At 35.3% G+C, this 27,779-nt stretch overlaps 3 protein-coding genes across 4 annotated transcripts; 2 read left to right on the top strand and 1 right to left on the bottom strand.

Annotated features, from left to right (window-relative positions):
* Nucleotides 1-19: 19 nt before the first annotated feature.
* Nucleotides 20-10,221, top strand: LOC143451365 (uncharacterized). The gene is made up of 11 exons (XM_076951853.1): nucleotides 20-154; nucleotides 1,063-1,119; nucleotides 1,372-1,511; nucleotides 1,681-1,834; nucleotides 2,109-2,255; nucleotides 2,643-2,786; nucleotides 2,865-2,972; nucleotides 3,120-3,229; nucleotides 7,669-7,822; nucleotides 8,017-8,123; nucleotides 10,112-10,221. The coding sequence occupies exons 1-11, from the start codon at nucleotides 91-93 to the stop codon at nucleotides 10,211-10,213; spliced, it is 1,287 nt and encodes a 428-aa protein (XP_076807968.1). The 5' UTR covers nucleotides 20-90; the 3' UTR covers nucleotides 10,214-10,221.
* Nucleotides 9,932-19,436, bottom strand: LOC143451350 (uncharacterized). 2 transcript variants are annotated; one of them, XM_076951834.1, is made up of 12 exons: nucleotides 18,905-19,436; nucleotides 18,315-18,535; nucleotides 16,275-16,338; nucleotides 15,439-15,502; nucleotides 15,207-15,340; nucleotides 13,749-13,959; nucleotides 11,703-13,310; nucleotides 11,486-11,564; nucleotides 11,350-11,398; nucleotides 10,987-11,035; nucleotides 10,777-10,840; nucleotides 9,932-10,674 (listed from the first exon to the last, which is right to left on the bottom strand). In XM_076951834.1, the coding sequence occupies exons 1-12, from the start codon at nucleotides 19,358-19,360 to the stop codon at nucleotides 10,311-10,313; spliced, it is 3,363 nt and encodes a 1,120-aa protein (XP_076807949.1). In that variant the 5' UTR covers nucleotides 19,361-19,436; the 3' UTR covers nucleotides 9,932-10,310. The 2 variants fall into 2 exon arrangements, with proteins under 2 accessions (XP_076807949.1, XP_076807957.1); XM_076951842.1 differs by having other exon boundaries at nucleotides 15,207-15,316.
* Nucleotides 19,437-22,005: 2,569 nt separating this feature from the next.
* Nucleotides 22,006-26,368, top strand: LOC143460280 (uncharacterized). Its single transcript, XM_076957732.1, has 6 exons — nucleotides 22,006-22,301; nucleotides 22,444-22,522; nucleotides 22,897-23,048; nucleotides 23,399-23,474; nucleotides 23,672-23,798; nucleotides 24,890-26,368. The coding sequence occupies exons 1-6, from the start codon at nucleotides 22,044-22,046 to the stop codon at nucleotides 25,296-25,298; spliced, it is 1,101 nt and encodes a 366-aa protein (XP_076813847.1). The 5' UTR covers nucleotides 22,006-22,043; the 3' UTR covers nucleotides 25,299-26,368.
* The last annotated feature ends 1,411 nt before the right edge of the window (nucleotides 26,369-27,779 follow it).

Here is a 27,779-nt window from a genome sequence, read left to right as displayed (position 1 = left end):
TATTCTGTTACATATTAACAGATTGTACGCTTAGCACGAGTCAGAACCAACCTTTAACGTTTGTGTCAAACCTAGAATGTCTAAGCGAACATGGATACCTATATTAGGGTGCTGGTAATAACTCAAGTCTTCGTATTAGCTCAGGCTATAAGAGGTAAGGATTATTGCATATAATGGATTTAACGTAGCTGTATGCTTTATTGTCGAAAAAAAAACAAAAAAGAAACAAAACAGAAAGATTGTTAGAAAAATAATTTCACAGCACAGAGGTTGAACGTATACTTTCACCTAATATAACAGCTCCTTCGCCAAGGTTTTAATCTTTTGTGCGCAAACTTTCAGTTTAGCATTAGAATGCAAAGCATTAACCACTTTGTGTTTTGAATTAAACCACGTGGTGACCTTAAACGTTGTGCGAATTCATCGACAAAACTTCTTTGAAATTAGCCTTTCGAAACTATTACTCTTCTTGCCGTGTAATACGGTAGGCTATTGTTTAAGTGCAATAAAATTACCTTTTTTCAATGTTCAGAATTTCAACGTTTATATATAGGCTGTTACCATTTCACCGGAAAACTTTCTTGCGTTTAAGATTTTAAGATCTTGGTATCGGTATTTTTCACAGCTTCTTGTTAACCTAACTTAAATGTTACAAAATACCTGTAGTAACCTAAACTTAACCTAAATCTACCTTCAAATCTAAATCTAACTGCAATAAAATCCTTAAGTAGCTAAAATTAACTTTTTGCATTACAGTCCCTCTTAACCTAATCGCCTATTTTTAACAACAGGCTGCGTGACCTACTTACGTTGAAATAGTATCTTGTGTATGATAGCCTACAGTACAGGTATTTCTAAATTATTGTAGAAGAAGTTTAAGATAAGAAGATACTGTAGTTTCACACGAGTGAACTTGATAGCTAAATACATGCTAACATCATTACGCGGCAGTTCTCAGCTTCCACTCCATTTAAGTTTGTGTAAGTGTAGGCTATAGCTAACCAACAGGACACAAGCATTCAATCACATAGCTTAACTACAACATATATGTCTAATTTACAGGAAATGCTGTTCTTAACAATGACTTACCGCAATACTTTGCTAAAAACGATGTCGCAGGTAAAGTTTGTATTGAATGCTAATGTAGATAGAGGCTAGACATCATAACTTGCAACTTGTTTTTCCCTATAGTTGGCTACCTATTTATGTACTGATAAGTATGGGTTCATGTACGCTACTGGTAAGTAACAAGAAGCCTAACTCTCCAACTACTACCAATAGGAGCTGCTTGAAATCTATTTATTTGTCAGGTTGGAATAAGTAAGAAGGATAAACTGTATTTCTAATGCGTTTGAATTATTGTCTTTAAAGTGAGGACCACACGTAGTGAAAAGGATGCTTCATCATTTTGTGCATTCAAGCCTAACACTACTTCAGAAGTGCAAATAAATGAGAACCATTCTAATGCCAACATATCGTGTGAATGTTTGTCAAAAGCTTCAGACCAAGTGGTATATTTCATAATACACAAATAAAAGCCGGAAAATTTATGTATTTTTCAAAACAAAGATTTAAAAGTACAGTGATACTATATGAAAATAAGAATATAAGTAATAAATACAGTTAAAGCCGTTCTCACTGCTAACATAAAAAGTTGTCCAAAGGTCTGTTAAAATTTAGGTTTGGAAAAACGAACATTGTGATGATTTTGAAAACAATATCTTTCAAGTCGTTGATTCCAAACTTGTCATTGTAAAACCAGCTGCTGCAAATAAAGTGGTTATTTTCTGCCAGGAAAACAACTGCACGAAAAAAATAACCATTAAGATAATAGGTGGTATAATATAGGTATAGTTAGCATAAGGCAAGATGTGATTATGGCAAAGATATGATCCCTGTTTTACAGTGTTGTTTATAATATGTCGCTATTATAGTGATGCGTGTAAGTGTTGTGCATAAACTGTAGTATATATAGTTTGGATTTAGCACAAATTATATACAGTATATTATTCGAATCACCAGAACAAGTTAAGTACTATATGTGTGCAACGTGATATGAGAAGTTCAGTTAAGCTCCAATTAACAATTTACTTACAATACTTTTTCAGTCACGAGGATGTCTCCTGGACTTCAGATATTCATAATATTTCTCTTCGTTTCTCTGCTGATTCTGATTATTGTTTTTGTTGCAAAGCGGTATAAATCACATATTTATTTGAGCATCCGCGATTCATGTTCCGGTTCCAGAGGAAATGGTAACCTTTTTGATTTAGGTTTTTGTACATTTTATACTAGTTTTTTCTAGACCGTCTAGCTCTAATCAATGAGTTCATGACACGAATTTAAAGAAGTAAAATTCAATTTACAACTAATGAGCATACCGGTATAGTTAGCGATAACTAAATACTATATATGGAATGATTACAGGCTAGCTTGAATTAGTTTTAAAATCATGTTAGTAGAAAACTAGCATTAAGCCTTATCTTGTTAATTTGCTTTATTCCATCTTTGAGGTTGAGCGTAATTGTCTTGAAAACACAGACATTCACTTTCAAAATAAATTTTTATCGGAGATGTAGCTGCTAATAGGAAGTGTTCGATTGCTATGCCTGCTCCTCGTAAAAGAAACGTTTCGTTAACAGATGAAAAAGAATTCGATGCATATATATCTATGGGTAAAAGTGAAAGTGATCAGAAGTTTGTCCAGAGAAATATCATCGATATACTCCGGAAAAGACACAATTACAATTTCTATGTTGACAACGAAAACTTACTTCCTCGTTTGGGTAAATCATAAAGCAACCTTGTTCGCCTATAATTGTATCCTTTACACTTGTGCTAACGTTTTTGTTTGATCAATTTAGAATATTCTGGAAAAGTTAAAGAAAAAATGCAGAAGTGCTCTCGACTACTAATAGTTTTTACTGCAGCCTATATGACCAATGAGTGGTGCATGTACTGTTTTTCAGAAGGTAAGTTATGTTGTAGGCCTATTACAAGTTAGCAAAATTATCCTGTTGAATACGTTAATTATTTTTTCATTGCTTGCCTGAAAGCTGCTTCCAAATGAAACCATATACATTAAAATACAATATGGTGCTGAAGGTGTTTGTGTACAGGTTTGCGAAAATTACTCGACCTTCATGTTCCAATAATATTTGTTGCGAGCGACATAAGCATCCAAAGAGAACTAAACTCCTTCGCCGACCTTGTAGGACATATCCCGCAAGTAAGCAATAAATGATCATGTTATAGTTACTTGCTGGGAAGTTCATAAAAGAAAAAAATTATTGTAGAATCGTAAAATAAAACACTTTTTTTAAAAATTTAGTATGAAGCGTAAGTTGTATAAATTCAAACACGAATGTATATATGATGGACTATATGAGTTCGACTTCGAATCTTGTAAAAACCTGTATCAAAAAAGGGGTTGGAAGTAAATTGAACCTGATGAAAACAAAATATGAATTTGAAACTTTGAATACCTTTGGACTATATGGGTTCGAATCCAAATCTTGCAAAGAAGCATTTTAAATAACGATTGAAAGCAAAAAGAACCTTGAAACAAAAGAAAATCAAAATTGCTTTAAGACAAATCAAAAATAAAAATAAACTAAGAACTGAAATTACAAAAAACTATGGTGTGCCTGGTGCCTCATGGTTTGGTGTTAGTCTACAACCCAACAATAAACGGCGAGGGCCCAGATGCCTAGTCTCCCGACTTTCAGTAAAATTTGTTTAGCATAGTATAGTAGAGTATTTTGTGAAGTACGTTGGAATACACAGGAGAAACAACCACGTTGGAAGACCACAAATTATAATTCAGTGGAAGTGAGAACAGACGTGTACATGGTGTTGGTTTTCTTGTACATAAAGAAACCGTGAGAACTGTAATGGATTGCCAACCAACCTAGAACCGCTTTATTTGAATTTGTCTCAGGATAACACCATTTAAAATCTCCATCACACAAGTTTATGCACCAACCTCTAATTATGATAACGACGAAGAATCCCTCTACAATCATCTACATGAAGTCCTTGATCAAACACAACTACAGGACATCATCGTTGTACAAGGGAATTTCTATGCTAAAATAAGAGCAGATGATGCTTGCAAATATTCGAGGGGAACGTATAAACATTACGGTAACGCCGAAACAAACAAAAGAGGGTTACGACTCCTATATTTCGCCAGCCACAATAATTTGCTGCCGACAAACACCTCAGCCAACACAATTCAACTAGAATATGGACATGGCATTTCATAAACGGTGAACACCACCCCCAGATACACTCTATGTCATGATTAAGAAACGCTTCCTATCCAATGTCAACATTGCCAAAACAAGGAGTTGCCCAGGTGCTGACATTGGAAGCGATTATAAACTTGTGACGATGACATTCAGATTTCAGTTAAAGAAAACGAAAAACGAAAAACTGCACCAGAGTCAAATTCGAATTTAAGAAGCTAGAGGATCCTAACATCACAGAAGTATTTCAAGCTAAGATCGGAGGAAAATTTTCTCCGCTCCTCCTGGATGCAGAGAACATAGGTGTAAATACGTTGACTGAAAATTTTAACATAGCAAGAGCTGAGACAGAACATAACATTATTCGAAAACAAAGACCTTTTAAAAAACCTTAGATCGCAGACAATATCCTGGACCTCTGGGATAAACGGAGAGACCTGCAAAAAAGAAGGACAACGTGGAAGGGACAAAGAAGTACAGAAAAGTTAACAATGAAACCAGGAGGGCAGTAAGAAGAGCAAAAGAACATTGGCCATAACCTGACCAGGAATAATAGTAAAGTCGCTCGCTAACTCGTGAAAGAGTTTACTTACTCAAAAAACGCCGTACCATCATACAAGATAATGCAGGAAATTGTTTGTCAGAAAAAAAGACTTCCTAACAAAATGGGCGGAGTATTGCTCAGATTTGTATAACCACAACGTCACAGGACATACGAGCATTTTAGATGTCCCCCATGTAATCAACAACAACGCTGACTCCATCCTTCAAGGAGAAGTTGAAGAGGTAGTAAGAGTACTGAAACAAGGGAGGTCACCAACAGTGGACAACATTCCCGCAGAATTGGTTAAATTTGGAGAAGTAACAATAATCAGGTCTTTACTTGCTATCTGCAACAAGATCTGGAAGTAGAGTGTTTGGCTCACACCATGGACACATGCAGTCGCTTGTCATTGCCTTACCAAAGAAAGACAATCTACAACAATTCCAGAATTTGTTGTACCATCAGATTAATTAGCTATACCAGCAAATAAATGCTGAAACTTCTGCACAATAGGCTGAAACAACAAACTGAAAAGATCATTGCGGAAGAACAAGCGTGTTTCGCCCAAGAAGAAGTACAACGGAGCAAATTTGCAATTTCAAATTCATTTGAAAGAGATACCTTCAACACCAATAAGACTGGTATCATGTGTTTGTGGACTTCAAGAAAGCTTTCGATACAGTCTGGCACGCAGCTTTATGGGGAACCATAAAGCTGCGGTAAATAAATGCCGATACGGCGTGCTAATAAATGCCGATCAGACGAAGATGACGACAAACAATAACACTGAGGTAGAGAAATAGAAACTGGTAACGGTCAAAAGTTTCAAATATCTGGGTGCAGTTGTCAAAGAAAACAGATCCAAAGATAAAGGTCTTTTAGGATCGCCCAGATCACAGAAGCGCTTGGTACATTGAGAAACCTCTGCAAGGACTCAAACATTTCAATCAGATTGAAAATCAGACTAGTGTGCTCCCTTTTCATTTCTATACTTTTGTATGGATGTGAACCTGGATACTGACTGCCGACATTGAAAGAAAAATACAGGCAATGGAAATGAGACGATTTCGCATATTGTTGGGCATCCCGTACAAAGACCACATTACGAAATCAGAAGTTAAAAGACAATTCATCCACAGAACAGGTTCTTATGAAGACATTCTGGCCAATATGAAAAGAAGGAAACTGCATTGGTATCGTCATGTAACAAGATCAACTGGACTCTCAAAGACAGTCCTGTAAGGCACGGTTAAAGGAGGGAGAAGGAGAAGCAGAAAATGAATACAATGGGAAGATAACATCTCTGGGTGGAGAGGATTGAGACTGGCCGAGGCTCCAGTCTAAAGAAAGCAAAGAATCGAGAGGAATAGGCTGAGAAGATTATGGGATAGATGATGATGAGAAGAGACTGATTAACATTCGGATGCAAACTCTAGCTAAGAAAGTGTTGTCAGTAGTTATTTTTAACGCAATTTCTAAGAAAATTTCTTTCTTTTATAGGCAGCTTATAAACTAACTTTATTTTGCTCATTGCTATTATATTCAGCCAATTCAAAAATAAAATGGTTTAAGACATGTGCATAGTACAATGTACATATTAATAAATGTCATTTAACATCATAATCGTTTACGCTTTCCAGCTAGCCTATAGTTTAACTATATCCCATATATACTATATCAACACCCTTTGTAGCCGTAAAGCTAGAGACTGAGCCTTTTGCTAGACTAAGCTAAAAAGAAACAAAAGTAAGAGACACATTTCTCGATTTTTTACAAAAATGTATGCTTATATACAAGAGTTTAAAAATTTCAGACTTTTACCAATAACCTTGGAAGAGTTTACGTACAAACGTAAATATTTTTAACACAATATAAACCTTATAGGCAGGGTTGCCATACCGTCCTTATTTCTAAGATTTGTCCTTATTTTAAAGGTCCGTGTCTTAGAAAATATGTTTGTCCTTTTTTCTAAGAAATGTCCTTATTTTCACTCTCGTCCTTATTTTTAGGGCGAAGGTGGGCACTTTTGTCCTTATTTTGGGCATTTTGTCACCTTTACGGATACCATTTTGTACCAAAGAGATACCAAAATTATGAACATGCAGATAGTGTCTTGTTTTTTTTTTTTTTTTTTTAGGAACATTGGTTGCTTTCTCTTGTTGTACACTGTTTAAGGTGGTATTCCTCGTTCATTTTCTAGTCGTCCTTATTTTTGAGTTGAGACTGATGGCAACCCTGCTTATAGGCCTTACAGTTTTGCCTAAATGTTAACTTTTAGTGCTGAAAACATTTTGCTCTCTAGCCCCCATTGGCCACAGTGCAAACTGCGTTTTGCTTTTCATTTTACTTTCATATTGAATTTAATTTCCATTTTGTTTTAAAATTCCGTTGTGATTTTATTTCATTTTTTAGTTTAATTTTTATTACATTTTAACGTTACTTTTCACTTTATTTTTGTTTTAATTTTGATTTTGTTTAGTTTTCTGTTTGGTTTTTTAAAGTTCGTTGTATACTATTTTCATTTTAAAATATTTTAGTTTAAATTAAATTTATTTACGTTAGTTTTTTTTCATATTTCTTATTTCTATATTTATCTTCATTTATTTTTACATTTTTTACAAAATTTTAAGTTGCACTCACATTCTACCATATGGGCTTATTGGTAACGTTAGGTTTTTTTACAAAACAAATAAGCAGTAGTTGAAAAGGGTCCTACGTATAGGTCTGTACAACGATTGCTGACTGACATTCTTGTTTGCTCTTTGCTAAACCTTGAACTTTCCATAACTTAAAGCCAACATAATCTATTTATTTCCAACCAAGTATAAGATAAACAAATAAACTATAAAGTTACTTGTTTTCTCCTGTCCTTAGGTTTATCTGCCGTTGATTCAAACAAAAACAGAAAACGAAAAGTCTGTGAGAAAAATCCGTGTTCATATGCCTGCTGCACGTCGAACGTCTTCAAGTGTTCAAAGCATAAAAGCTCCAATGCTCCTAAATGCTGAAGATATTGACCAACAGTCTAGTAAGACGCTTTTTATAACAGTTTACTTCTACCGCACAAACAACAATTTAATTTTTGTCAATCAGTCAACAGTTTCAAAGGCACAATTCTAATGCTATACCATTAAAAGTTATAACAAATTGCACACTTATAATAAGCATCTTTGTTGTAGTGTATTGTCTGACCTTCCGATAAATTTAAATTTATCATCTTAGTTCACCCGGAAAATGACTCACATAGCACGAAATACACATTTGGAAAAGCGCCAGAATCTCACAAAACTGATGATCTGCACAAGGAACTTGAAGTAGACGCAAACGTGGTATGTTTGTTTTTTTTTTCAGGAAAAGAGCATGCATTTTTGCTGCAAACTGGCAGCTAAAGAGAATTGGGACCACGGGAATTCCATATTTCGAAGTGCGTGTTAATAATATATTATAACCAACTGTGTTTTTCTAACAACTCAACCTGCCGGTGACCATAGTCGCTTTATAGTTTTCATAAAAAAGTACAGCAGTTTTCCCTTGAATGGGAAAAACGTTCGATCTAATAGATGTGATAATAGATTTATTCTAACCACCGGCCAACAAAAAAATTTTTAAGTGCCGAAGGTATTTCAAAGGTTCTAGAATAACTTTGGGCCGCCGAGTTCCGAAAATGATATTCGTTTTTTTGAACTAGCTCTAGTTTTTCAGATATCGATTTTTTTTCATTTTCGGAAAAGAGAAAAATCGTTACCTTTTGTAACGTATATGCCAAATTTGAATACAAGTATCATTACCAGGTTTATTGTAAATGTCTCTTAGGTAGTACTCATTCCTTATATCTCCACCAGCTACCACTGTAATATGTTGAAGTTTCGATGAAGCACCTCATTTCTTCAGTAGTACAATACTGAAAACACTTCTGAGATTTAAATTTTTAGACTCCATTTTTCATGTCACAAGCTATTCTATTTAGTTGTATGTATGTTGGTGTATGGTAGATCGTTAGTTTAACAGTGATTTACTCAGCTTTCGGCAAACTGTAGGCTAAAGTATACAGTATACACCATCAGGCAGTTACCAAGCATGTAATAGGAATGCAGCAGCGGGTTTATCATTCTGAAAGTTACGGATTCTTTGTGATGGTAATCGTATATGTACTAAACTCCCTTTAGCTATCGTATATCAAGGTAGATCAAGCCAATATTTCATTTTGTATATATTTTGAGATACCAGATAAATGTTGCAGTTAAGGTCTAATAGCGTTATAGCTAGAGAAAGGAGTACCATCACTTTTGTTTGAGCTCGTACTCACGTAACTAAAGTTTGAATTTGAGAGATACAGTATGAGTTTAGCACGAAGAAGCTGTCGCTATGATCTTGATAAGTTTTGTTACATCCGCTGACAATATACCGTCAAAGAACAGAGAAAAACCATCACTGATTTTGTGAAGGTATATTTTGCATATTTTAGAGTGAAGCTTTGTGGCCAAAATAAGTCATGAGCTCCTCGTATTGTCTGCAAAGGATGCGTAGAAAGCTTGATAAAGTGGAGTAATGGCACGCCTAGAAGTCTTACGTTTACCAATGTACTAATGCTTTGGAAAGAACCGAAAAACGTCGTCATATTCCAATCACTTGAGTACAGGTAGTACACATTACTCTGACAAAAGAAATTTTTACAAGTTCTTAAACCTATATAGGCTACCTATTCCTGCAGTGGATTTATCCAATCTTGCGACATTGCACGCTTGAGAAATCGGAAAATGGTCTCGCTTGAATGCTAAATCGACATTTTTTTGTCTGATTTAAATAAATTAGGACGATTTAAATTATTTCAGGTCGATTTAATTATGTCGGAAGGATTTATTTAAAATCAAGACGATTTATTTAAATCGGAAAGAAATGATCCCGGCATTTAATGTAAATCATCCTGATTTGTCAACTATTGGCTTAGAAAAGCGTGCTCTGGCGAAAAAATTATTTTTTTTACAAGCGGCGCCCCATAGCATAGGAGGTCCTTTGATTTCAACACTGTCTGATATGCCTACTATGCTATGCATATGCAGATGTTATACAATCTTGCTTCGAGTATAGTGACAACTAATTTTTAAAAAAATATTACCAAAAGCGTTGCAAAAGCACGTTTGTTATACTGGCTGCTGTATTTGAAAATACGCTGCACTATTCACTGTATAAATGTTTAGTACAAAGCACAATATTTTAGACATAAAACAGGAAAAATCCCACATGCAAATCGAGAGTTTTTGGTAAACATGCACTTTACGCCTAAGCATTTTTTTAAATCGTTTAACTTGATATTCAGGCTCTCGAGTTTGATGACGATGAAGATCCAAATGCAATCAAAGTCAATCGGTATCACGCAAGAAAGGATTTTCTTCACATAACACTCGTTGACGATGCTTGACATTGCTTGACATTGCTTAATAAGAAAACGATCAATGGAATTACCAGTAAAGTTAAAATTTAAATTCTAATAATCTGTGATTTAATACTGCAAAATTTCAAGAAAAATTGCCATGTTCAAGTTCAGCGTAACCAAACGTTTGCGTTTCTGAAGATGTTGGTATTGAAGTTAAATATATATTGCTGTTATTACTGTTGTTGGTACCAGTACCAACGAGGTAGTCTTCATCAATACCAACATAGATGCCTTCTTCGGAATAATTGTTTTCCTGACTTGTTACTTCCAGCTGGGGTTGTATCTTAATGTCATTTGTCATGTTATGAGCAGTATTTCCTGGTGCATTGGTTTGATCGACTTTATTTCGTGCGAGTTTATTTTTCAAAGCTGAAACTGAATTTGCAAAATTTCCAAAACTCATTTTCTTTTTTCTTGCTCCAACACCAAACGATGAAGCGTTTAGTCTGTTAGGAAGTTAAGGTTCAAATTAACGAACGCTCAAGAATATTAAAATGAAATATATATTTATGATGATGATATACAATTTTGTATTTAAATTTCTATACTTTTCTTCACTTCCGGTGCTTGCTGTGTCGCTTCTGGCATCGTCTATAGCACTGTACATGGCTTCTAAAAAAATAGTATATAACTACATGAATTTGCTTGTTAATGGCAATTTGCAATGTTGGGCGCTATAGGTTTTACTTATGTCGTACAAAATTTCTTGACAGTGCTTAACGTACTGTATGTAGATTATAAGGCTACATCAATCATACCTTCGAAAGCAGTCGTCGGCGTGTCTAGGCTCTGCAAACGCAATATTTCCTGTACGAAAGATTTTCTGGATTAACTTATTATTTTTTCTCAGTTTAAAAGAGCTAATTTGATATATTACTGCACAATTTATTTACGTCCTTCGTTTTTAAACGTATCAGATTTATAGTGAAATCAATTATAAATTTACGACTACAATTATAGATTTACGTTCTACACATTAAAAATATACCAAGATGAAAACTGTAAAATTTACTAATATTTTTAACAGTATATATTTAGATAATTTCCTGTATATATAACATGTGTGTGTTTACATTGTCTTTTTATCAGTTTTCACGGAAATTATTTAATATGTATCGTACCGGAAGCTTTGGTGATGACTGTGGCATTTGGTTCTTTCCATTATCTATTCTGCAACACATACATACATACATTCTATAATATTAGATATTAATACTATTGAAAGAAACGTTTAGAAATAGTCTTCAACCTCCTCACCTCGATGTTTCTTTGCGTAATTTGGCTGCTCTAATGTTATTCTCTGAAGGGGGTGGGGGTCGAGATGGTGGCATTTTAGCTGTAATTACAAATCTCATTTAAAAGTTATAATGAAAAAGGAGTATGAAAATTAAACATTCAAGCATCTTTCATTACCAAAAATAGTTTAGTAACGTTGAAGTACTGATATACTAAATTTTTATATGACAACCATTACTTTTTGAGTCTTCTGCTGTTCGTTTTGTCGTTGGTATTGAGGGATTAGGCCGAGGTGGGGGAGGTACGTTTGGCCTGGGTTTCACCCTGGTCTTTGGTGATATAAGAGGTAAGCCTTCTCGAATGTTTGATAAGGACATTTTACGGCTTATGTTATCAGGTTGCTCGTTTATGCCTAAAATAAGGTCGCCATCAAAAGTGGCAGACCTTGTCATTTTGTTTCTCGTGGTAAGTTTTTGGGGGACAGAGCTCTCATTAAAGGCAGATATTTTGTCAGAAAGCGAAGGCGAGACACTTTTAAAATCACAGGTAGGTGGAAACTCTTCAATTGAGGTGTATAAATCAGATGACGTTTCGATGTCTGTCTTTGGAGTGTTATTGGGGCTGTCGTTACCATCTCCCGGCTCCCGTTTACTCAAATAACATAATGGTCCATCATTTTCTAAACTCGCAAGTCTTTCAGCTTGAAGTTTGTGCAAAGTGTACCCACTTCTTAAGTGGCGTGGCTTTTTTGGTGTTGTAAACTCATGACTCTTACCAAAACCGCTTTCGAGAGAATTATCGCTTCCGGTTGTTGACCGAAGTTTGTTGGCGGTAGGGAAAGGGCCACTTACAGGATCAGGTGGCAATAAATTAGGTCTCGTTTCTCCAGCAAGATTGTTCTTCCGGATACCTGCTGATAATTCTACTACAAAAGAATCATGGTTCTTAAGTATTGAAGGTGGTTGAAATGAGTGACTCTTGCCCACAGGTTTGCGATTTGGTGAGAATCCGACTGGTTTGCTTGGAATTGGCGGTGCTTTTGAAACAGCTTTGCTTTGATTCATGGCGTTTGCAGCATCATCGAAGCGTTTACTTGCACAAATTGCGAGTTTTGTAGGGGTGTTCGGCGAGTTCAATGAACTTGAAGGCCGTTTTGTAAGTGGTTTAGGCAAAGTGGGGGGAATCTTTGGAGCTGGCTTACCCGGGCAAGATGAGCTGGAAGAAGGTTTAACGAAGGACGAATCGGATACCTTGGGATCAAGGACTATTTGAGAATCCGAAGGTTTTGAACCAAGTTTGCTTGCTGTGAGCTTGTCATTGCTTTGTCGAAATGTGTCGGTTATAGTCTGGGTGGTGCAGTCAAGGTTTTTATCTCTATTTAAACGTCCCAAAACTTTGATTTGTTGCTTTATTTTTATCATTTCTTCTATTGGATGTAACTTTTTGGTTGGCGTTGATGTATTACAACTTCCCTCATTTTTTAAAGACTTGACATTTTCTGCATCTTGCTCCAACGTTTCCAACTTGTTTTCGGCAGAAGCTGTTCTTTCTTGTGAAATTAAAAATTCTTGCGTTTTCGAAGGCGACTCCGGGGGGCAATTCATTGCTGATTCATCAGAAAGCATATGTTTCATTACTGGACGGTACGGTAATTTCGGAGCAAATGATGTTGCACTTCTAGGAGGAAGAGCAGGAAGTTGATCACTTATCGGCGGAAGCGGGGGTGGTTCCTGAGGTATTGATGAATTTCTCCCTAAAACGGTATGTTGGTGGGAAATTTCTGACATTTTGTCTATTTCCTTTGACACGGCAATATGTAAGGGTGTAGGCGGTAGGGGTCGTTGTGCTGCAATGAATGACATTGTATTTAAGATATTCTAATCTTTTCCAGTAACTCATTTAAATTCACAAAGGCAATAAAGATACAGATTTTAAGACATTCATTGTAGAAGAAACTATGAACACATAGATAATAAAAACACAGCAGATGCAGTAGGAAGAAACAAAACACAGCAGCAATAAAGAATAGTTTTTCTATAGAATGATCCTACTGTCAAGGATATAAAGGCAAAAGAAAAATTGTTTGACTTGTTTTGATTTAAATTAAAGGTCATGTTTGACACACTAAATTAAAAAATCAGCAATCGTCAACATCAAAAATTAAAATGTTATTCGTATAAAACAGCAGTATATAAGCAGTTTATGCGATTTGTTTGCTTGGAAAGACAGGTTAAATAAATCATAAGTATAAACTGATATCTAAGTAAAATCAGCATATTCTTACACGGATTAGTATTGGTTGCTGAGAGTGGAGGGTTGTTATCCGGCTGTACCGGTGGTTCCGGTGGTGAATCAAAAGGCATAGAAATTGGCCTCGTCGTTTGCTTACGTTGTTGCTTATCGCATTTGAGGTGATCTTTTCTCAACGTCACCGAATGAACCCCTCTGTCTGTTGCAGTCAAAGAATTGGGATTTTTAGACGATGGATCATCCTTCTAAAATAGAAAATCTCTAGTTTATTACTCTCAAGTAGTAGGCTACATCAGCATGACGCCGGCAAGTAATAACATGAAACATGTACATTAAAGTGTGATACATTCAACCAGGAAAGGTTCTAATCCTAAGTTAATTGATTTAACACTTATAACAATTATTAAAAGCCCATATAACACTATGAAGGAGGTAAAACAAAAAAGTTCATTTGAGATTTATTTGTAAACATGTTTGTAAACTGCATGTGGACAAAACCTGTAAACGTTACATAAGATTATGTATAGTTAAGAAGCCTCGTTGCAGTTATACTGCTCATATGCAGTATGGTATAGCGGGGATTGGTTAGAGCGCTGGGGCTCACGATAATACAGCTCTTGTTCGATGCCCGGTGGCGCTAACCTTGCATTGGACAAGGCATTAATGACGCTTGCTCCTGTTCAGGGGTCCTGGTGAACAGTTTTAAATTCGGGAAATACATGCAAATTCAAAAAACAACTAAGAAATGTATGACTGTCTATTGGAATTTTTAAAAAGAATAAAGCTGGGTGACCGGGGCTCGAGCGATAAGAATTTCTTCAGTCCAAGAATAAAAATTATGATACCAAAGCATATACCGGATCATGGTATAGTTCAGTGTTTCTCAACCAATATTTATGTAATCCACCTCGCTTTGAAAATGGTGCGACCCAATAACTATACGATCAAAATACTGTATGGTAGCGATTTACTGTTTAGACTTTAGAACGATACGAAATGCTTTTGTGTCTGCTCGTAAACTATCAACCGTGTCACGATTCACCACTCATCGGTACAGTCTTTCTTACTGGCATTCGTTTGTGTGGCAACCTATAGCTTGAGAACGCTGTTAATATAGCTACAGTAATATCCCAGCCATTCCCAGAGTTTAGATTTTATGTAAGTTTCGGCCTAGCTTACACGATGAAGTTGTTATTTCTAAATTCCGTTGGTCTTTGTGTTTTTGCTTTTGCTTTAAAACTAATCATTTGCAAAGCATATTTTTAGAATAAGCAAATACTACGCCGAAAAAATCAAGTAATTACTTTTTTCAATATTTAGATTTTTTCTACTGGTTCAATTCAAAGTAATGCATTTTAACAAGTTTTCATTTCATAAAATAACATACTACTGCCAAACAATACACCTATACCTTCTCTTGCTTAAGCAGTTTACGAGTATAAAGTATGTGTCATAAATAAAGTATAGTTACAAGTTCGGGATTGTACTTTACTTGTTTTTCTTCTTCTTTCTTCTTTATTGCAACTGCTTTGATACGAGAAACTTTTCCGCCCATCGACGAAGAACTTGGGTCATTCAAGTTTTCTAAACTCTTCCAATTTTCTATCAAATTTACTTGCCGTGTTTCTCAAAAACAAGCACAGGATGAATAAAGTCAAGCTTTGCTTCGCACAAGGATGGCAATGAGAATTGCCGTCATCAAATACCGGAAGTTTTCCACTTACCATTGCTGCTGGATTCCAAATAGTGGTCACAAGGGTCGGACTGCAGAGGAAATTTGGCTGATGTCTGCATGAAAATATCAAATAAATCAACTTGTGACTCATTGCAGTTGTTGACCAACTGAAGTGGAGGTCTTATATAAATAAAGACACAGTTTACTATCGCTTTTGAGCTTAATAAATCAAATAACATTGTAGCGCCCTATATGTAGGTATCATATTGTGGCCAGTTTACTGCAATTACCTGCCTTGGTATCACTTATGATCAGACCTTGCGCGAAACGATAGAAGTTGGTGCAAAAATACATGACACGGATTTTACTCATTTTAAATATTTTGTTCTATTTTGGGTAATTTAGTAAGGGTAATTATTTTTAAAATGCTAACAGCTAAAATGCCGTCGCGTTTTTTAAAAACGAACGCATTATTTCAAGCTATACATAGCACAAAATTCACATTAAGATCGCCTGCGTGCATGTCTGCCGAAACCCACAAACAATCACAATTCATGGCCTTCACTTCTACCAATGCCGAACATCTTGCGTTTTCGAGAAAACTTTTTTCAAAAATAATTCAAGATAGTGATCAAAGCGGCTACGTGATGTTACGTATTTATCTTATCGCAATGAGTTTGCAAATTGTTGGATTTGAGCAAATGAAACTTTACCGTATACACAAACATTGTCGAAAACCGTTCAGGATACCATATGAGTACAACGCAAAAAACTCACTGCTTTTGTCTGGCATTTAATTCGTTCATGTGACGCAAGAACAAATCGATGTTGTACACAGCCTAACATCTGGTGCAATAAATCAAATTAGTCCTTAGTGAAGCTTACCTTATGATCGTGCATGTCACTTGAATTGTTTGCCCGTGATTCATCACTTTTGCCTGAATATGAACTGTTCAACCGCGTTCATAAAAAGGGAAACAATAAGAATAATAAGACTGCACAGTTAACATTGTTATGATCGTTCCCACACATACTGCACACGCCCATGTGTACACATGAGCCTAATATGAAGCGATTTTTTTTTATTTTGATTTGGTTAACATAATTTAAAACATAAGAAAAACCGATTTTGAGTATCCTTGATATGTTATAGGTTTCAAAGCAATTGGACAACTGAGACAAACCAAAAATTCTGGAAAATACTTTGAGAAAGCAACGAAAAATAAGAGGTATGTAATGTTACATGATATTTTTTCTAAAATAATAATCCGTCATTACCCTTTCCTGTTTTTTTGAGCAGTCAGCACTGATTTCAAAAATCGGACATGATAACTGCCGAAACAAGGAAACAAGTTTGTCGACCATGACCAGACAAGCCTTTTAAGTACTGTATTTTGTTTTTACAAAACTTACCGCTTGTAAAAATCACTTTAACCAAATAGGATTAATTCATCGAAAGAAACCAGGAAAAAGATTACGTATTATACTACTCGTGTGGCAATGAATGATGAAAATGTGCTTGATGTATGTAACGATCGTCAAGGAAAACGAAAAGACTTACAAGACAGTAACGGCAGCACTCCCACAAACCTGTCAAGCGCTAAATTTAATTGACATTTCGGCGGATCTAACCAGCTTTGCGTTGCGTGAATTACCGTGTTATTATTACTATAAGCCATACGTTTTTTGAACTTGCCTTGTTTCGGGGCGTGTTCTTTACGAGCAGACGCTCTATAAATGCCGAGACAGGTAAGACAGTCCCAAAAATACAATTAAAACATGTCGATGAAATCTCATGTATAAACATGTATATAAAAAAATTGTTTAAGTACAACATATACGTTTATACTAATAACATCATCCTACGCAATGCAACAATCCACCCTAAAGAAATATCTTTCACAGATGTTATCAACAAATGGTTTTTGTTTCTCACCGTCGTGATGGATTTACCGAACAAAAGCAATACAGTTGTTGCATTGGTGTGTTTCGGCAAGGTAGAATCTACATGGAAAAAATGTCACCAATAAATTCGAAATCCTATTTCTTTCGATATACTGCTGCAGGGATAAAGTTGTGTTTGTTTGAGGAATGTACGAATTGGTAATTAAATGTGAGTTTGTTAACATTTATCAAAATGGAATAGGTTACTTGGCCATACACAACTTGTAGACAATTTCATAGGTTATTGTAAAACTTTGCTCAAAATTTTATTGTTTTTGGCTACCTGCTTGACTTTAAACTCTATAACCCTATACAAGTGTATGAATAACCAGAAAATGAGATTTGAATGCTTGCTGTGCAAAAGGATAGTCATTTTTGTTTAAGCAAATTTAAAGTTTTAAGCCTTTAGCTTGTATGATATATAACCGTAATGACGTCCCATCATACCCATATAACCGTAATGACGTCTTTCAAACAGTCAAAGGTGTAGACTATTGGTAGTCTGTTTTGGTGAAAAATACGTTTCCAAGTATAGTAAGCAAAAAATTATGAGATAAACCACGTATTTTTGCTGCCATCTATTCGGCGGCTACAACTTTAAACCGAAAAGGTCAAGCATTGTATGTAGCTGCTGTAGCAGATCACATATACGTCATCATCATCACGCAAGCAAGTTGTATTCCAACGAGAAAAGTGAACAAAAGATCATACATTTCTTTTGAAGTTAATACTTCAACGACACCGAAGCTAAACACCGAGCTTGCTTTCATTCAAAAAAAGACTTGCTTTTACCCAAGTTTCTTGTCGCGTAACAGTGAAACAGAACAATTTTCACATAATATGACTTTAATACACGAATCGCTCTTTCTGGGCATGACGTATTATTGAATGCTTCTTCTTTAATAAAGAGCGTATGGTTATCATACAGAACTGCTTTTCGCATTTCGATTGGCAACATATTGGAGATTATTTTTATTTTACCTTACGAAGCTATTGTATTCTGTTTCTCCTCGAAGGACAATGATGCTTTTTTTTCGAATTGCTTCATGGCCACGTGATGGGCTCTCAGTGGAAACGGTAAGAGTAAAATCAATGTAATCTTGTTCTTCTGGCAATGGCTGAAGCAATTGCAGACTGTTCTTTGAAGGTGATGACGGAATTAACCTTTTACGAAATGTAGGTGATGTCGTTGCATTTTCAGCCTATAAATGTAAAAGGTTTTAACTTCATAAGTTATGCAGGTCAGCGTCAGAAGTTGGCCATCCACAAATATTAGAAAAGATACTGTAAAATTAAAACACTTCATAAATATTTAACCTATACATGTTTGTGTATTTTTGTATTGAATACTATTTAATAAGTACAGCTTAATACTTATTTATTCATTTATTTGGATCTTAATATTTCAAACTTCCTTCTTCAACCTATTTGCATACCAATATGCATGAGTAAGTTTTCAGATAAATTACGATTTACATGCCCGCCCGAAGGCCTGTATTTTGAAAGGAAGCATACATCTCTTAATTAAATGTTAGAGCTGAAGAACGAAATATATTGCAAAATCTTCTCACCTCAACATAAAGCTGTTCGTTTGCGTCACAGTTTGTAAATAGAAATTTAGACGGTTGTGCACTTTCAAGTTGTACTCCGGTTTTATAAGAGGAGGCCAAGTTTTTATTTTTTTCTATATTTGGTGAGTGTGGGCTTTTGTCGTTTCTTTCTTCCTTTGTTTTGCTGTCTCTGTCGGGCGTTACAACCTCTCTGGTAACAATTTTGTGATCAGCTGAAGATATACGGAGTTCCGACATATCAAGCATTTCAAATGATGTTTGGTTGTTGGGCACCATATAAATGCTGTCATCTGGTGCTTGGGTGTTGTTCTCGTTCTTACTAAAAACTGAATCCTGTGGTTTTGCTGGCCGTGACGATGGCATCATATAAACATTATCTGCACTTGCCTGCAAATTAACCTTAGCTTGTTGTAGCATTCTTGTCTGCTTTTTTACGGAAAACTCAGAAACATCCATCGCTAGACTTGTTTATCATTAGAGACGTATAGTTTTAACACGTTGCTCACGCGATGCGCGTCACAAAGACAATAATCATGCTGGTGGTTGACAGGAAACTCCTACTGAATCAGCAAGTATTAAAGAAGCCTGGTTTGGAAATTCTTTACGTCATGTGCAGCTAGCTATTGTGTTTTATGTAGCGATAGTAAGTATGCATTGCGTGGAATGTAGACTTATACTCATAAATTCAGAATGTGACGTCTCATCCATAAATAAATGCGGGATGACTGGATGACAAAAATGATTCAATACATTTTTTTACTTTTACCTGACTCCAAAACCTTGAGATTTTAAAATTAACAAGCGAGTTTCTCATAAGCCATTTCCCCAATTTACTTTCAAATTATAGCCTACAACGACAACGATAAAATCGCTTTTGAAAACAATGCTTACCCCATCTATAAAAAACAAATTGTATATATAAATAAAGTTTGTAAAACACGTAGCAAAAACCTGTTAGGCCCTATTTTTCAAATCAAATAATGTATGTTTTATTTTATACTAAATGTTTTATAATGCTTCTCGGCTAAAAATTGTGTAGGTTGTCATCAGCAACACTAAATTAAAATGAATAAACTTATTGTTGGTTGAGATAATTACAGATTATACCGAGTCTTGGTGATGTTAATAAGGTGTTCACTGGACAAATTTCATCTGATCAAGAAAGCTATATTCTATACCAACGTGCAAGTCATGGGAAAATTCTTCTCTTTAATTCAGGTTGTTTTAAAAGGAGTGCGCTTCCGAATATGCCGTCATACTATATAACACGAACACGCCTATGTGATTCTCAAACGGCAGGCTCGGTGTTATCTGCGTAAGATAAGTCAGACTAAAATAGTTTCTTCCATTATGAATTGTACGAGTGCATGCAAAGTAAAAGTTAAGATTTTTATAATCAAGATAGGATAGTTGCTGAAGGTGATCAAAGTGTTAAACCTTGGTAGAGGTAATTGTAGTTTGAATAGCACGCAAAAAGTTACAAGTGTTGCGTAAAACGCAAACGTAGATCCCTTCGCTTGCGGCCAACCGTCACACCAAAGTATACTGCGTATACGTATGCGTATACTGGTATATTGAAAAGGCACTGGTATATACCTGAATAAGGCACGATGCTTGATTAAATAAAAACGCAAATCCTTAGTTAAGAAAAACTAAATGCAAAACTATCTAATCTCTGCAACATCTCATACTTAATGCTAATCTAGCAGAAGAAAAATAGCAGTTCCAATAAAAGCTGTTTTTTACCAACACTCTTAACCAAACTCACTTGAGATAACTAAATGTCCAGATCAGGAAAACGACAAGTATTCATTGCAATCAGCAAGGATTAAAGAAGCTGGCAGCATAATTGGGAGGCGAGAGGAACTAAATGCGACCAAAACAAAAACAATACAATGCTATATATAAGAAACGCAACAAACCATACAAAGAAGGGTATACAGTACAGCAAAAAATATAAATCACGAAACGTGCAAACAAATCACACTTATGATACACAAACGAAACACACAAAACAATAAACTAAACTGTAACAAATCAGAAGTGCTGAATCATGCACAATTTTTGTGAAGTCTCGTCGCGTTTATTACACAAGCATATACAAATCTTGTAGCTTACTGCGTTAACCCGAAAAGAAATTTTAAATAATGTTTTAGTAACTTCTCTTTAAAAAGGCTTTTTCTACAAATTTTAGACACTTATAATTAAGAAGCACTTTCTTGTGAAAATACACTTTTTTAAGCAAACAAACACAGAAAAAGCAATATTTATCCAGTTTTGGGTTGGTTTTATAATCGTACACGGTTTTCTTATCAAACACGATGTTGACAATACCAAAATAAACAATCCTTTTGTACAGTTAAAAATAGTCTGCAAAATTAAGGAAATTCTATATCGACGTTATACATTGGTCCTGACAAAAAAAGTTTGAAAACTCTTTAGAATTTAAACTTGTCCTGCGTTTGTATGAAGAAGATTTTCGATTTGAGTCGCTGACATCTGATAACAGAAATAAATGTTTTACGAATAAAATCACAATTCTCTTAACTCTCAAAGTTGAAATTACAGTAGTTATGAGAAACCCGTTGCTGTCTTTATAAGGCATACACAAGACATCCGCAATATTAACAGACGTAAAATATGATAAAAATTACGTAATAGACATAGCGGTAAAGTCCATCCCTGAAATCCATTATAGGTTTTGGATCCTTCGACATCCACATTGTAAAAACGTAAATTGGTTTTCGAAATGTTGGTTTCGTGTGTGTCGTTTCCAGTGTTCTTCTTTTAAAAACTGCTTCGGCTGCAGTGCGTGCGCACTAATGTTACGCGAGATCGCACGTGGCGCTCTGTTTGTTTTAACTTTCATCAGGTCGTGCAAAAGATAAACGCTATCAGTGAGCAACGCACAGTATATAAAGGCTGGAGAGCAACGGTAGGACGCCAGTGCGCAAATGTCACCTTGGCTGTGTAGTCAAAGAAAGTGATCGTTTAATTCTATTTCCTACATTTCGGTTCTGTAGATATAGCTGAGTTTAATTGGCAAAAAGATTGTATAGTTTATATTTGGTAAACGTTTTAGCACTTATTACCAGCAGGTTCATTAGGGTATTTCTATTAAAATATTGAAAAAGCTAACATGGACCTAAATTACTGCGTCTGCAATTCCATAAATGAAAATAATTCCTCTAAATCAAAGACTTCGACCTCTGCAAGACAAGTAAAGCTGCGAAGAAACAGACTTAGCAAATTAAAAGTTTATTTTTGCAAAACAAACTGCAAGCAAAACCTTTCAAGAATACTTTGCGCCGTTTTGATATTTATCCCTCCAGCGAACCCAACTTATGTTAGCTCAACCGATCAACCACTTCATCGACTTATAAGAGAAGCCGCAAATGTAGGTAGTGTAAGTTTAATGTCAATGCTTTCTGTGGAAGTTTGTAAAACATACATTTCTGATATCCAAAATGACCCAGTTTTAAGCCTAAACAGGCCTATAAACCAGTAGCTTACACATTTCACAGTTATTTATGGTGCAGGTTGCAAGAGGAGATTTGGGAATGCCTCGGGAAAACCAGTTTCAGAATTCTCTGTTGAAAAATATTCTATCCAGAAATGGTAAGTACAACTTTTGTGTTAGGTAAGCCGGTTCTGAACCTGGCTTTAACAAACTCATTTTAGCGGTAGTTTGTATGTTGTTTTTGAAGCAAACTTAAATCACAACAGACTAGTAGTAAAAACCTGATTCATGTTAAATCGCATTAAGGTTGGTTGAATATGACTGCGACAATTTTTTATTAACCGCATCAAGACTGATCTTTGCCACACTCGCAGTGGAATTTAATTACCTTGACCTTGTCACCGTTCTGAATTGATTGTCACAAGCGGATTTAAGCTTGTTTCATGTAGATTGTAGAATCATAAATGTGATTACGAGAGAACCTCATTCAACTGCGTTGTCAACTGAGTTAAGCACTTAATTTTGTTTTTAGCTGTCAACCTCGTACATAAGGTTTCCCACTCGGAGGAAAGCTTTCAAGATGACAATTCGGAAATGAGTCCAGCGCAAAAATGCAGGAAAATCGGTTATGTAAATTCTGCTGTTTGTAAATTTGAATTTCAAGCTCCTCAAAAAGCACAACAGGTAATTGCTTTTCATTGGATTAATAATTACATAGGCGATAGAAACTTGGCTGATAAGTGTACATGTTATGTGACGTGAAAAATACATGGTGCCCTCTAGTTGACCGAAGATCTTTTGTTGAAACTTGACTGATTGAACAAGTTTAATTACACCTCAGTATCCAATAATGAGAAGGCTTAGGCTCAGTAATCTTGTTGGCTGACGCAATTTACGTCGTCTGACACAAAAACCATTAATTAACGTGACGATCCCACATGAAACTTTTTTTCTGTACATTTTACGGCGTCAGAAAGGTTTTGCTCGTAGGTGTTAAAATTGAATTTCTGTATATTAAATAATTTTTTCCATAGATCTTCGATATTGTGCGGGAACGTTTACTGCTAAATTTAAATGTTCCGAAACCGCCTACAACATCTTTAAGTGATCGTAAGTAGCCTTTAACTAATTTGTTTAGCAACAGCTTGTAGAACTTTTCATAAAGCATTGACCAAGATCATTGACCAAGAAAAACTAACAGTTTTTCCAAAACGTATTCTAGAAATATTATACTCATATTGTCCTGGCAAAACATAAGACTAAAAATCCAATGTTCAGGTGCTAAGTATTTTTTATTTTTAACGCAGGCATTAACGAACTTCGATCAATAATAACGTATGAAAACAGCAAGCATCAAGAAAACTTTCCATCCACTCTTACTTCTACCAGCAGTGAAATATTGGAAGAAACTACGATAAGACAACAACCTGTTTTGTAAGTACAGTTCAAGACCTTATTTTTTATAATTTATTGTTGTAAATTTGTTGGAAAATGAGTTTATAAATCAGCGATTTATTTCTCATAAAAGTATGAAAACGCACTCATTTCTTTGAATTTAAATGTAAAGGCCAAAGTAAAATTCAAGCATAATTCTAATTTACATATTTTTATGAAGCCACCAGGTTCAGTATTTTATCCAGTTGCAATTATTGTAAGTTAGTAGATTAATTTGCGATTTTCAATTTTGCAATGGTTTATATTCACAGACGAGACATAGCTTTTTACAGATAGAGTACCTTTAATTGATTGCGGACAGCAGTGCTTTAGATCAATATTTCTTAATAGAAAATAAGTTCAAAATTCTTGTAGTTTAAAAACTTTAAACTGTCGACAACTAAATCCTACTATATCCACAAATAGTAATGAATTTGTAATGCGTTATATTTGGATCATTTACCGTCGATAAAATATTTTTGCAACAAGTCAACTTCTTAAGGTGTGGCAATCTAAACAGCAGCTTCTCAACTTAGAGAAATTTAAAGTGAGCGGCTTCTATCACGTTTTACTCGTTTTGTACAAATACTCGGAAATCGGATGAGGTAATCGCTCGAAAGGCGCGGCAAGAGTGTGGAGTGGTTAAGGGTAAAAATAATAGACAAATCCAATCGTGACAAAGACCTTTATATTTGTATAACGACGTAGGAAGATGTACTTTATTCGGTATTGTGGCAAATTACGTCATAATTGAGCGATAAGAAAATTGCTGAGACCAGTTTCGCTGTTAAATTCTGGCAAACATTGTTTTAAAAACCGAAGTAAAGTTTGTTCTAGGCGACTAAACTGTATAGTATGTACTGTGGCCGTTAATATAATTGATTGTTATTTTTTCATACTACATACGGTGTTCAATAAAATCGGTTATTATTCATTATCGTTTTCATGATCACCATTGTACAGTATACATTCTACATTACTTTGATCTGGAAACTTTCTTTTGTGCGTAGGCATCTTGTTATGGTTAAACTAGCTTTAACCAAACGTAAGTATAGGATGTTCAATTAAGAAGTTTTTGTTTAATATTTTAGGCATCGTGAAAAACGTGGAACTCCTTTATTCGAACGGGAAGTGTGTCCGACAAAGTTCGAATTGGTCAAACCTCAAGAAGCAGTCCACGTACGATCAGGACAATTAGTCAGCTTGTATTTTTATATTGGACCAAACGGCTCCCGAGGAAATGAGTTGTATACTCAAGAATTTGAAGTCGGAAATTGTCGTGAAAATCGTCCATTATTTGACTTCAATATAAGCGAAGCATACCAAGCAAGCTGTCGGCGATCGATGGCTAAACATCTCGCTAATTTCTACTTGGAAACTGCCCAAGCTGACGGGTCACTTGTCAGCAAATGCCAACAAGTAAATGAAACTCTGTCAGTTTGCAGGGATTGGGTGTACCTTCCTTCTCATTGTAAATTGTATACAACCGCGCGGTCTTGAGATCCCATTGACATTATCGAGTCATTACAAAACGCTTCGTACGTTTAGTTTTCGTAATTTAGTGTGATGCGTTCTAACCAGCGGCATACGGCCAGCTCAATATAAAAAAGTATCATTTCTTCAGCAAAAATTCTTATTTTTTACTTTATTACTTTTTTCTTTGTTTGCACCCCCATTGTGCGAAAGGAGAAACAATAGTCTCTTTTTTGACTTCACTTTTGCCTGTATTTCTTGCCGTACGTGCCAAACAGAAACTGAAATGGTTTTTGTTGTTTGGTATTCGATCAACTTACTGTGCTCACTGCTCATCATCTTTTCACTTGCTTTTTAAGTAATATTAAACTCTATTAACACACAATTATGCTGCGATGACAATCGTAACTATATATTTGAAATAATTATTTTGCTTGTAAAGCTGCAAGCTGTATATGTATACTTATAACAAAGCAAGTTTTTAAGAAAGCAATTCTATTCATCTCATTTTATTTGTTTTCGTGAGATTTTTGTCAAATAATTTCAAATTTTTCGAAACATAAAGTTTTTTTTATAGAAAAAAGGAAATCTAATAAAGTTTTATACGCAAATTTCGAAATCTATGTCTGCATGAGATGACTTAAATTGTTTATATCCTGCTTATTTGACTTTGACGGCTGAGCGAATTGCTCCAAAGGAAGATGACAATTGTTTTAGCGTCATTGTTGTGCCAAGACACTCCTTTTCCCGGTTCAACGTAAAGGTGTGGAAGGCGTTTGTTCCGGGCCGAAAATAAACAAAACTAACGACACTATTGGCATTGGCACGTTACACATGCGCTGGCACACGTTCGCTGCTGTTGGCAAGATTTGCGTGTTGTGAAAAATGTAAATACGTGGCTAAAAATCGCCTAATGTTAATATTTGACACGCCTTTGGCAAGATTATCGCTACATGGTGCTGATGCTATTTATTAAATTACCGCATGCATTGCTTCGTTTGCAAAGTTTATTTATTTATTTTTTGTCGGAATGTGCTTCTCTTGATCTTCTTTTACATTGTTATCATTGTGTTATTTGATTTGTTTGTTTTACCTTGACCCATGAATAAATTTATTTAATATTTTATGTCATCCTGCTACAATTGCGCAAATTACACAGCACAATATCAAAATGTTAGTCGCAACCGGTCGAACAATGTAATAGCATAATTGATGTCTTAGTAGTCTAGTGAACATGACAATTTAGTGATTGAAGGTAATTTGTGAGCAGAATGAAAGTGATTAATATTTGAATTAAAATCTTCCCACAGGTATTACAAAGAAATTATAATTTGGGTAAAACTTAAATAATGTGTTGAAATTAGGAGATGGCGTCATTACAAAGTTCCTCAAATGAACAAAATATTTTGAGCTTATTGCAACCTGTAATTACAACGCTTTGTTTTCAGGATTGGCGAATTAATTAGTCGATGACGCAACTTGCCATTTTTGATGAATTCCTGTATTGGCCGAGGAACTCTTGTTTGATGGTACAGTCGCTATACGCACAGACAGTAATCATTCATTAATAAGGTATGGCTTACACCTTGACCCTGGCAAACATAACATAGACTGTGGAAAAAGTATAAACGGAACTTATTGGTAATTACCATGTTCGAATAGTTCTAGAATTAAGAATCTAGACATACAGAACTTGGCTTTATGCAATACTGTTAAATTTAATTTAAAAGCTTTAAATGGTGACGTTTAATTACGGTCACTGCGAAAATGAAAAAAAAACACTTGGTTATTAAGAAATCAAGTGAATTACGCACAGTGCGTGTGCAGCTGTGCACGGGATGACTACTTTTGGAAATAATGTAAAGCAAGTCGACTTAATGGCAAAGATTCCTCTTACTTTAGTTTTCCATTATATCTACCATTCCAGGCATACCAAATGTTATATTCAAATAGTATTTGTTTACGTCACACGTTGCTTGCACTTTACCGCACATTTGATCAGTTATGTCCATATCCATCACAATATTACAAGTGATAGACAAGGGACCAACGGATTAGTGCTGACGGCGGGTATGTTGCATCAGCGGTTATAAATAGAAAACTATACATTTTCATAATCGGATAAAATCATCCTTTTCACATCGCCACACCTAACTTGGCTTAATTACGTTAAAACGATCTTCGTCGGTATGACTTTAAACTTCTGTTTTTGGCGGTCCATGCTAATAGTCTGCAATGCAAGTAGCTCACTTACGTTTATTATATAGATCTATATGTACCGGTGCTACGAGAAGCGATGTTTAACCTTCGCATGCATTAATGTTGCGTGGATACTATATTTGTTGTATACTGATTACTAACATTTCATAAATCATGCGGACGGAACTAGATCAATTTCAACTAATCACACTAATTTTGAGGTCGTGACTCGGAAGCAAAGTGGTTAAAGCGTTATATTTGCAATAATGTGGCTCGGTTTCGATACCTACAACGCCACCGTTGTAATGC

This window comes from Clavelina lepadiformis, chromosome 1, assembly GCF_947623445.1.
Source record: "Clavelina lepadiformis chromosome 1, kaClaLepa1.1, whole genome shotgun sequence".
NCBI classification, from domain to species: Eukaryota; Metazoa; Chordata; class Ascidiacea; order Aplousobranchia; family Clavelinidae; genus Clavelina; species Clavelina lepadiformis.
This window is presented reverse-complemented; position numbering and strand designations above follow the sequence as displayed.

Excerpts from the sequence above, each read along its gene's own strand:
- LOC143451365 (XM_076951853.1), top strand. The coding sequence starts at position 91 with ATGGATACCTATATTAGGGTGCTGGTAATAACTCAAGTCTTCGTATTA. Across the intron at positions 1,120-1,371 it reads TGCTAAAAACGATGTCGCAG|TGAGGACCACACGTAGTGAA; the intron begins GTAAAGTTTGTA and ends TTGTCTTTAAAG. Across the intron at positions 1,835-2,108 it reads AATAACCATTAAGATAATAG|TCACGAGGATGTCTCCTGGA; the intron begins GTGGTATAATAT and ends ATACTTTTTCAG.
- LOC143451350 (XM_076951834.1), bottom strand. The coding sequence starts at position 19,360 with ATGGATGTTTCTGAGTTTTCCGTAAAAAAGCAGACAAGAATGCTACAA. Across the intron at positions 16,339-18,314 it reads GAATACAATAGCTTCGTAAG|TTCATATTCAGGCAAAAGTG; the intron begins GTAAAATAAAAA and ends GCGGTTGAACAG. Across the intron at positions 11,036-11,349 it reads AGTCATCACCAAAGCTTCCG|GAAATATTGCGTTTGCAGAG; the intron begins GTACGATACATA and ends TCTTTCGTACAG.
- LOC143460280 (XM_076957732.1), top strand. The coding sequence starts at position 22,044 with ATGGACCTAAATTACTGCGTCTGCAATTCCATAAATGAAAATAATTCC. Across the intron at positions 22,302-22,443 it reads TTATAAGAGAAGCCGCAAAT|GTTGCAAGAGGAGATTTGGG; the intron begins GTAGGTAGTGTA and ends TTTATGGTGCAG. Across the intron at positions 23,049-23,398 it reads CTCCTCAAAAAGCACAACAG|ATCTTCGATATTGTGCGGGA; the intron begins GTAATTGCTTTT and ends TTTTTTCCATAG.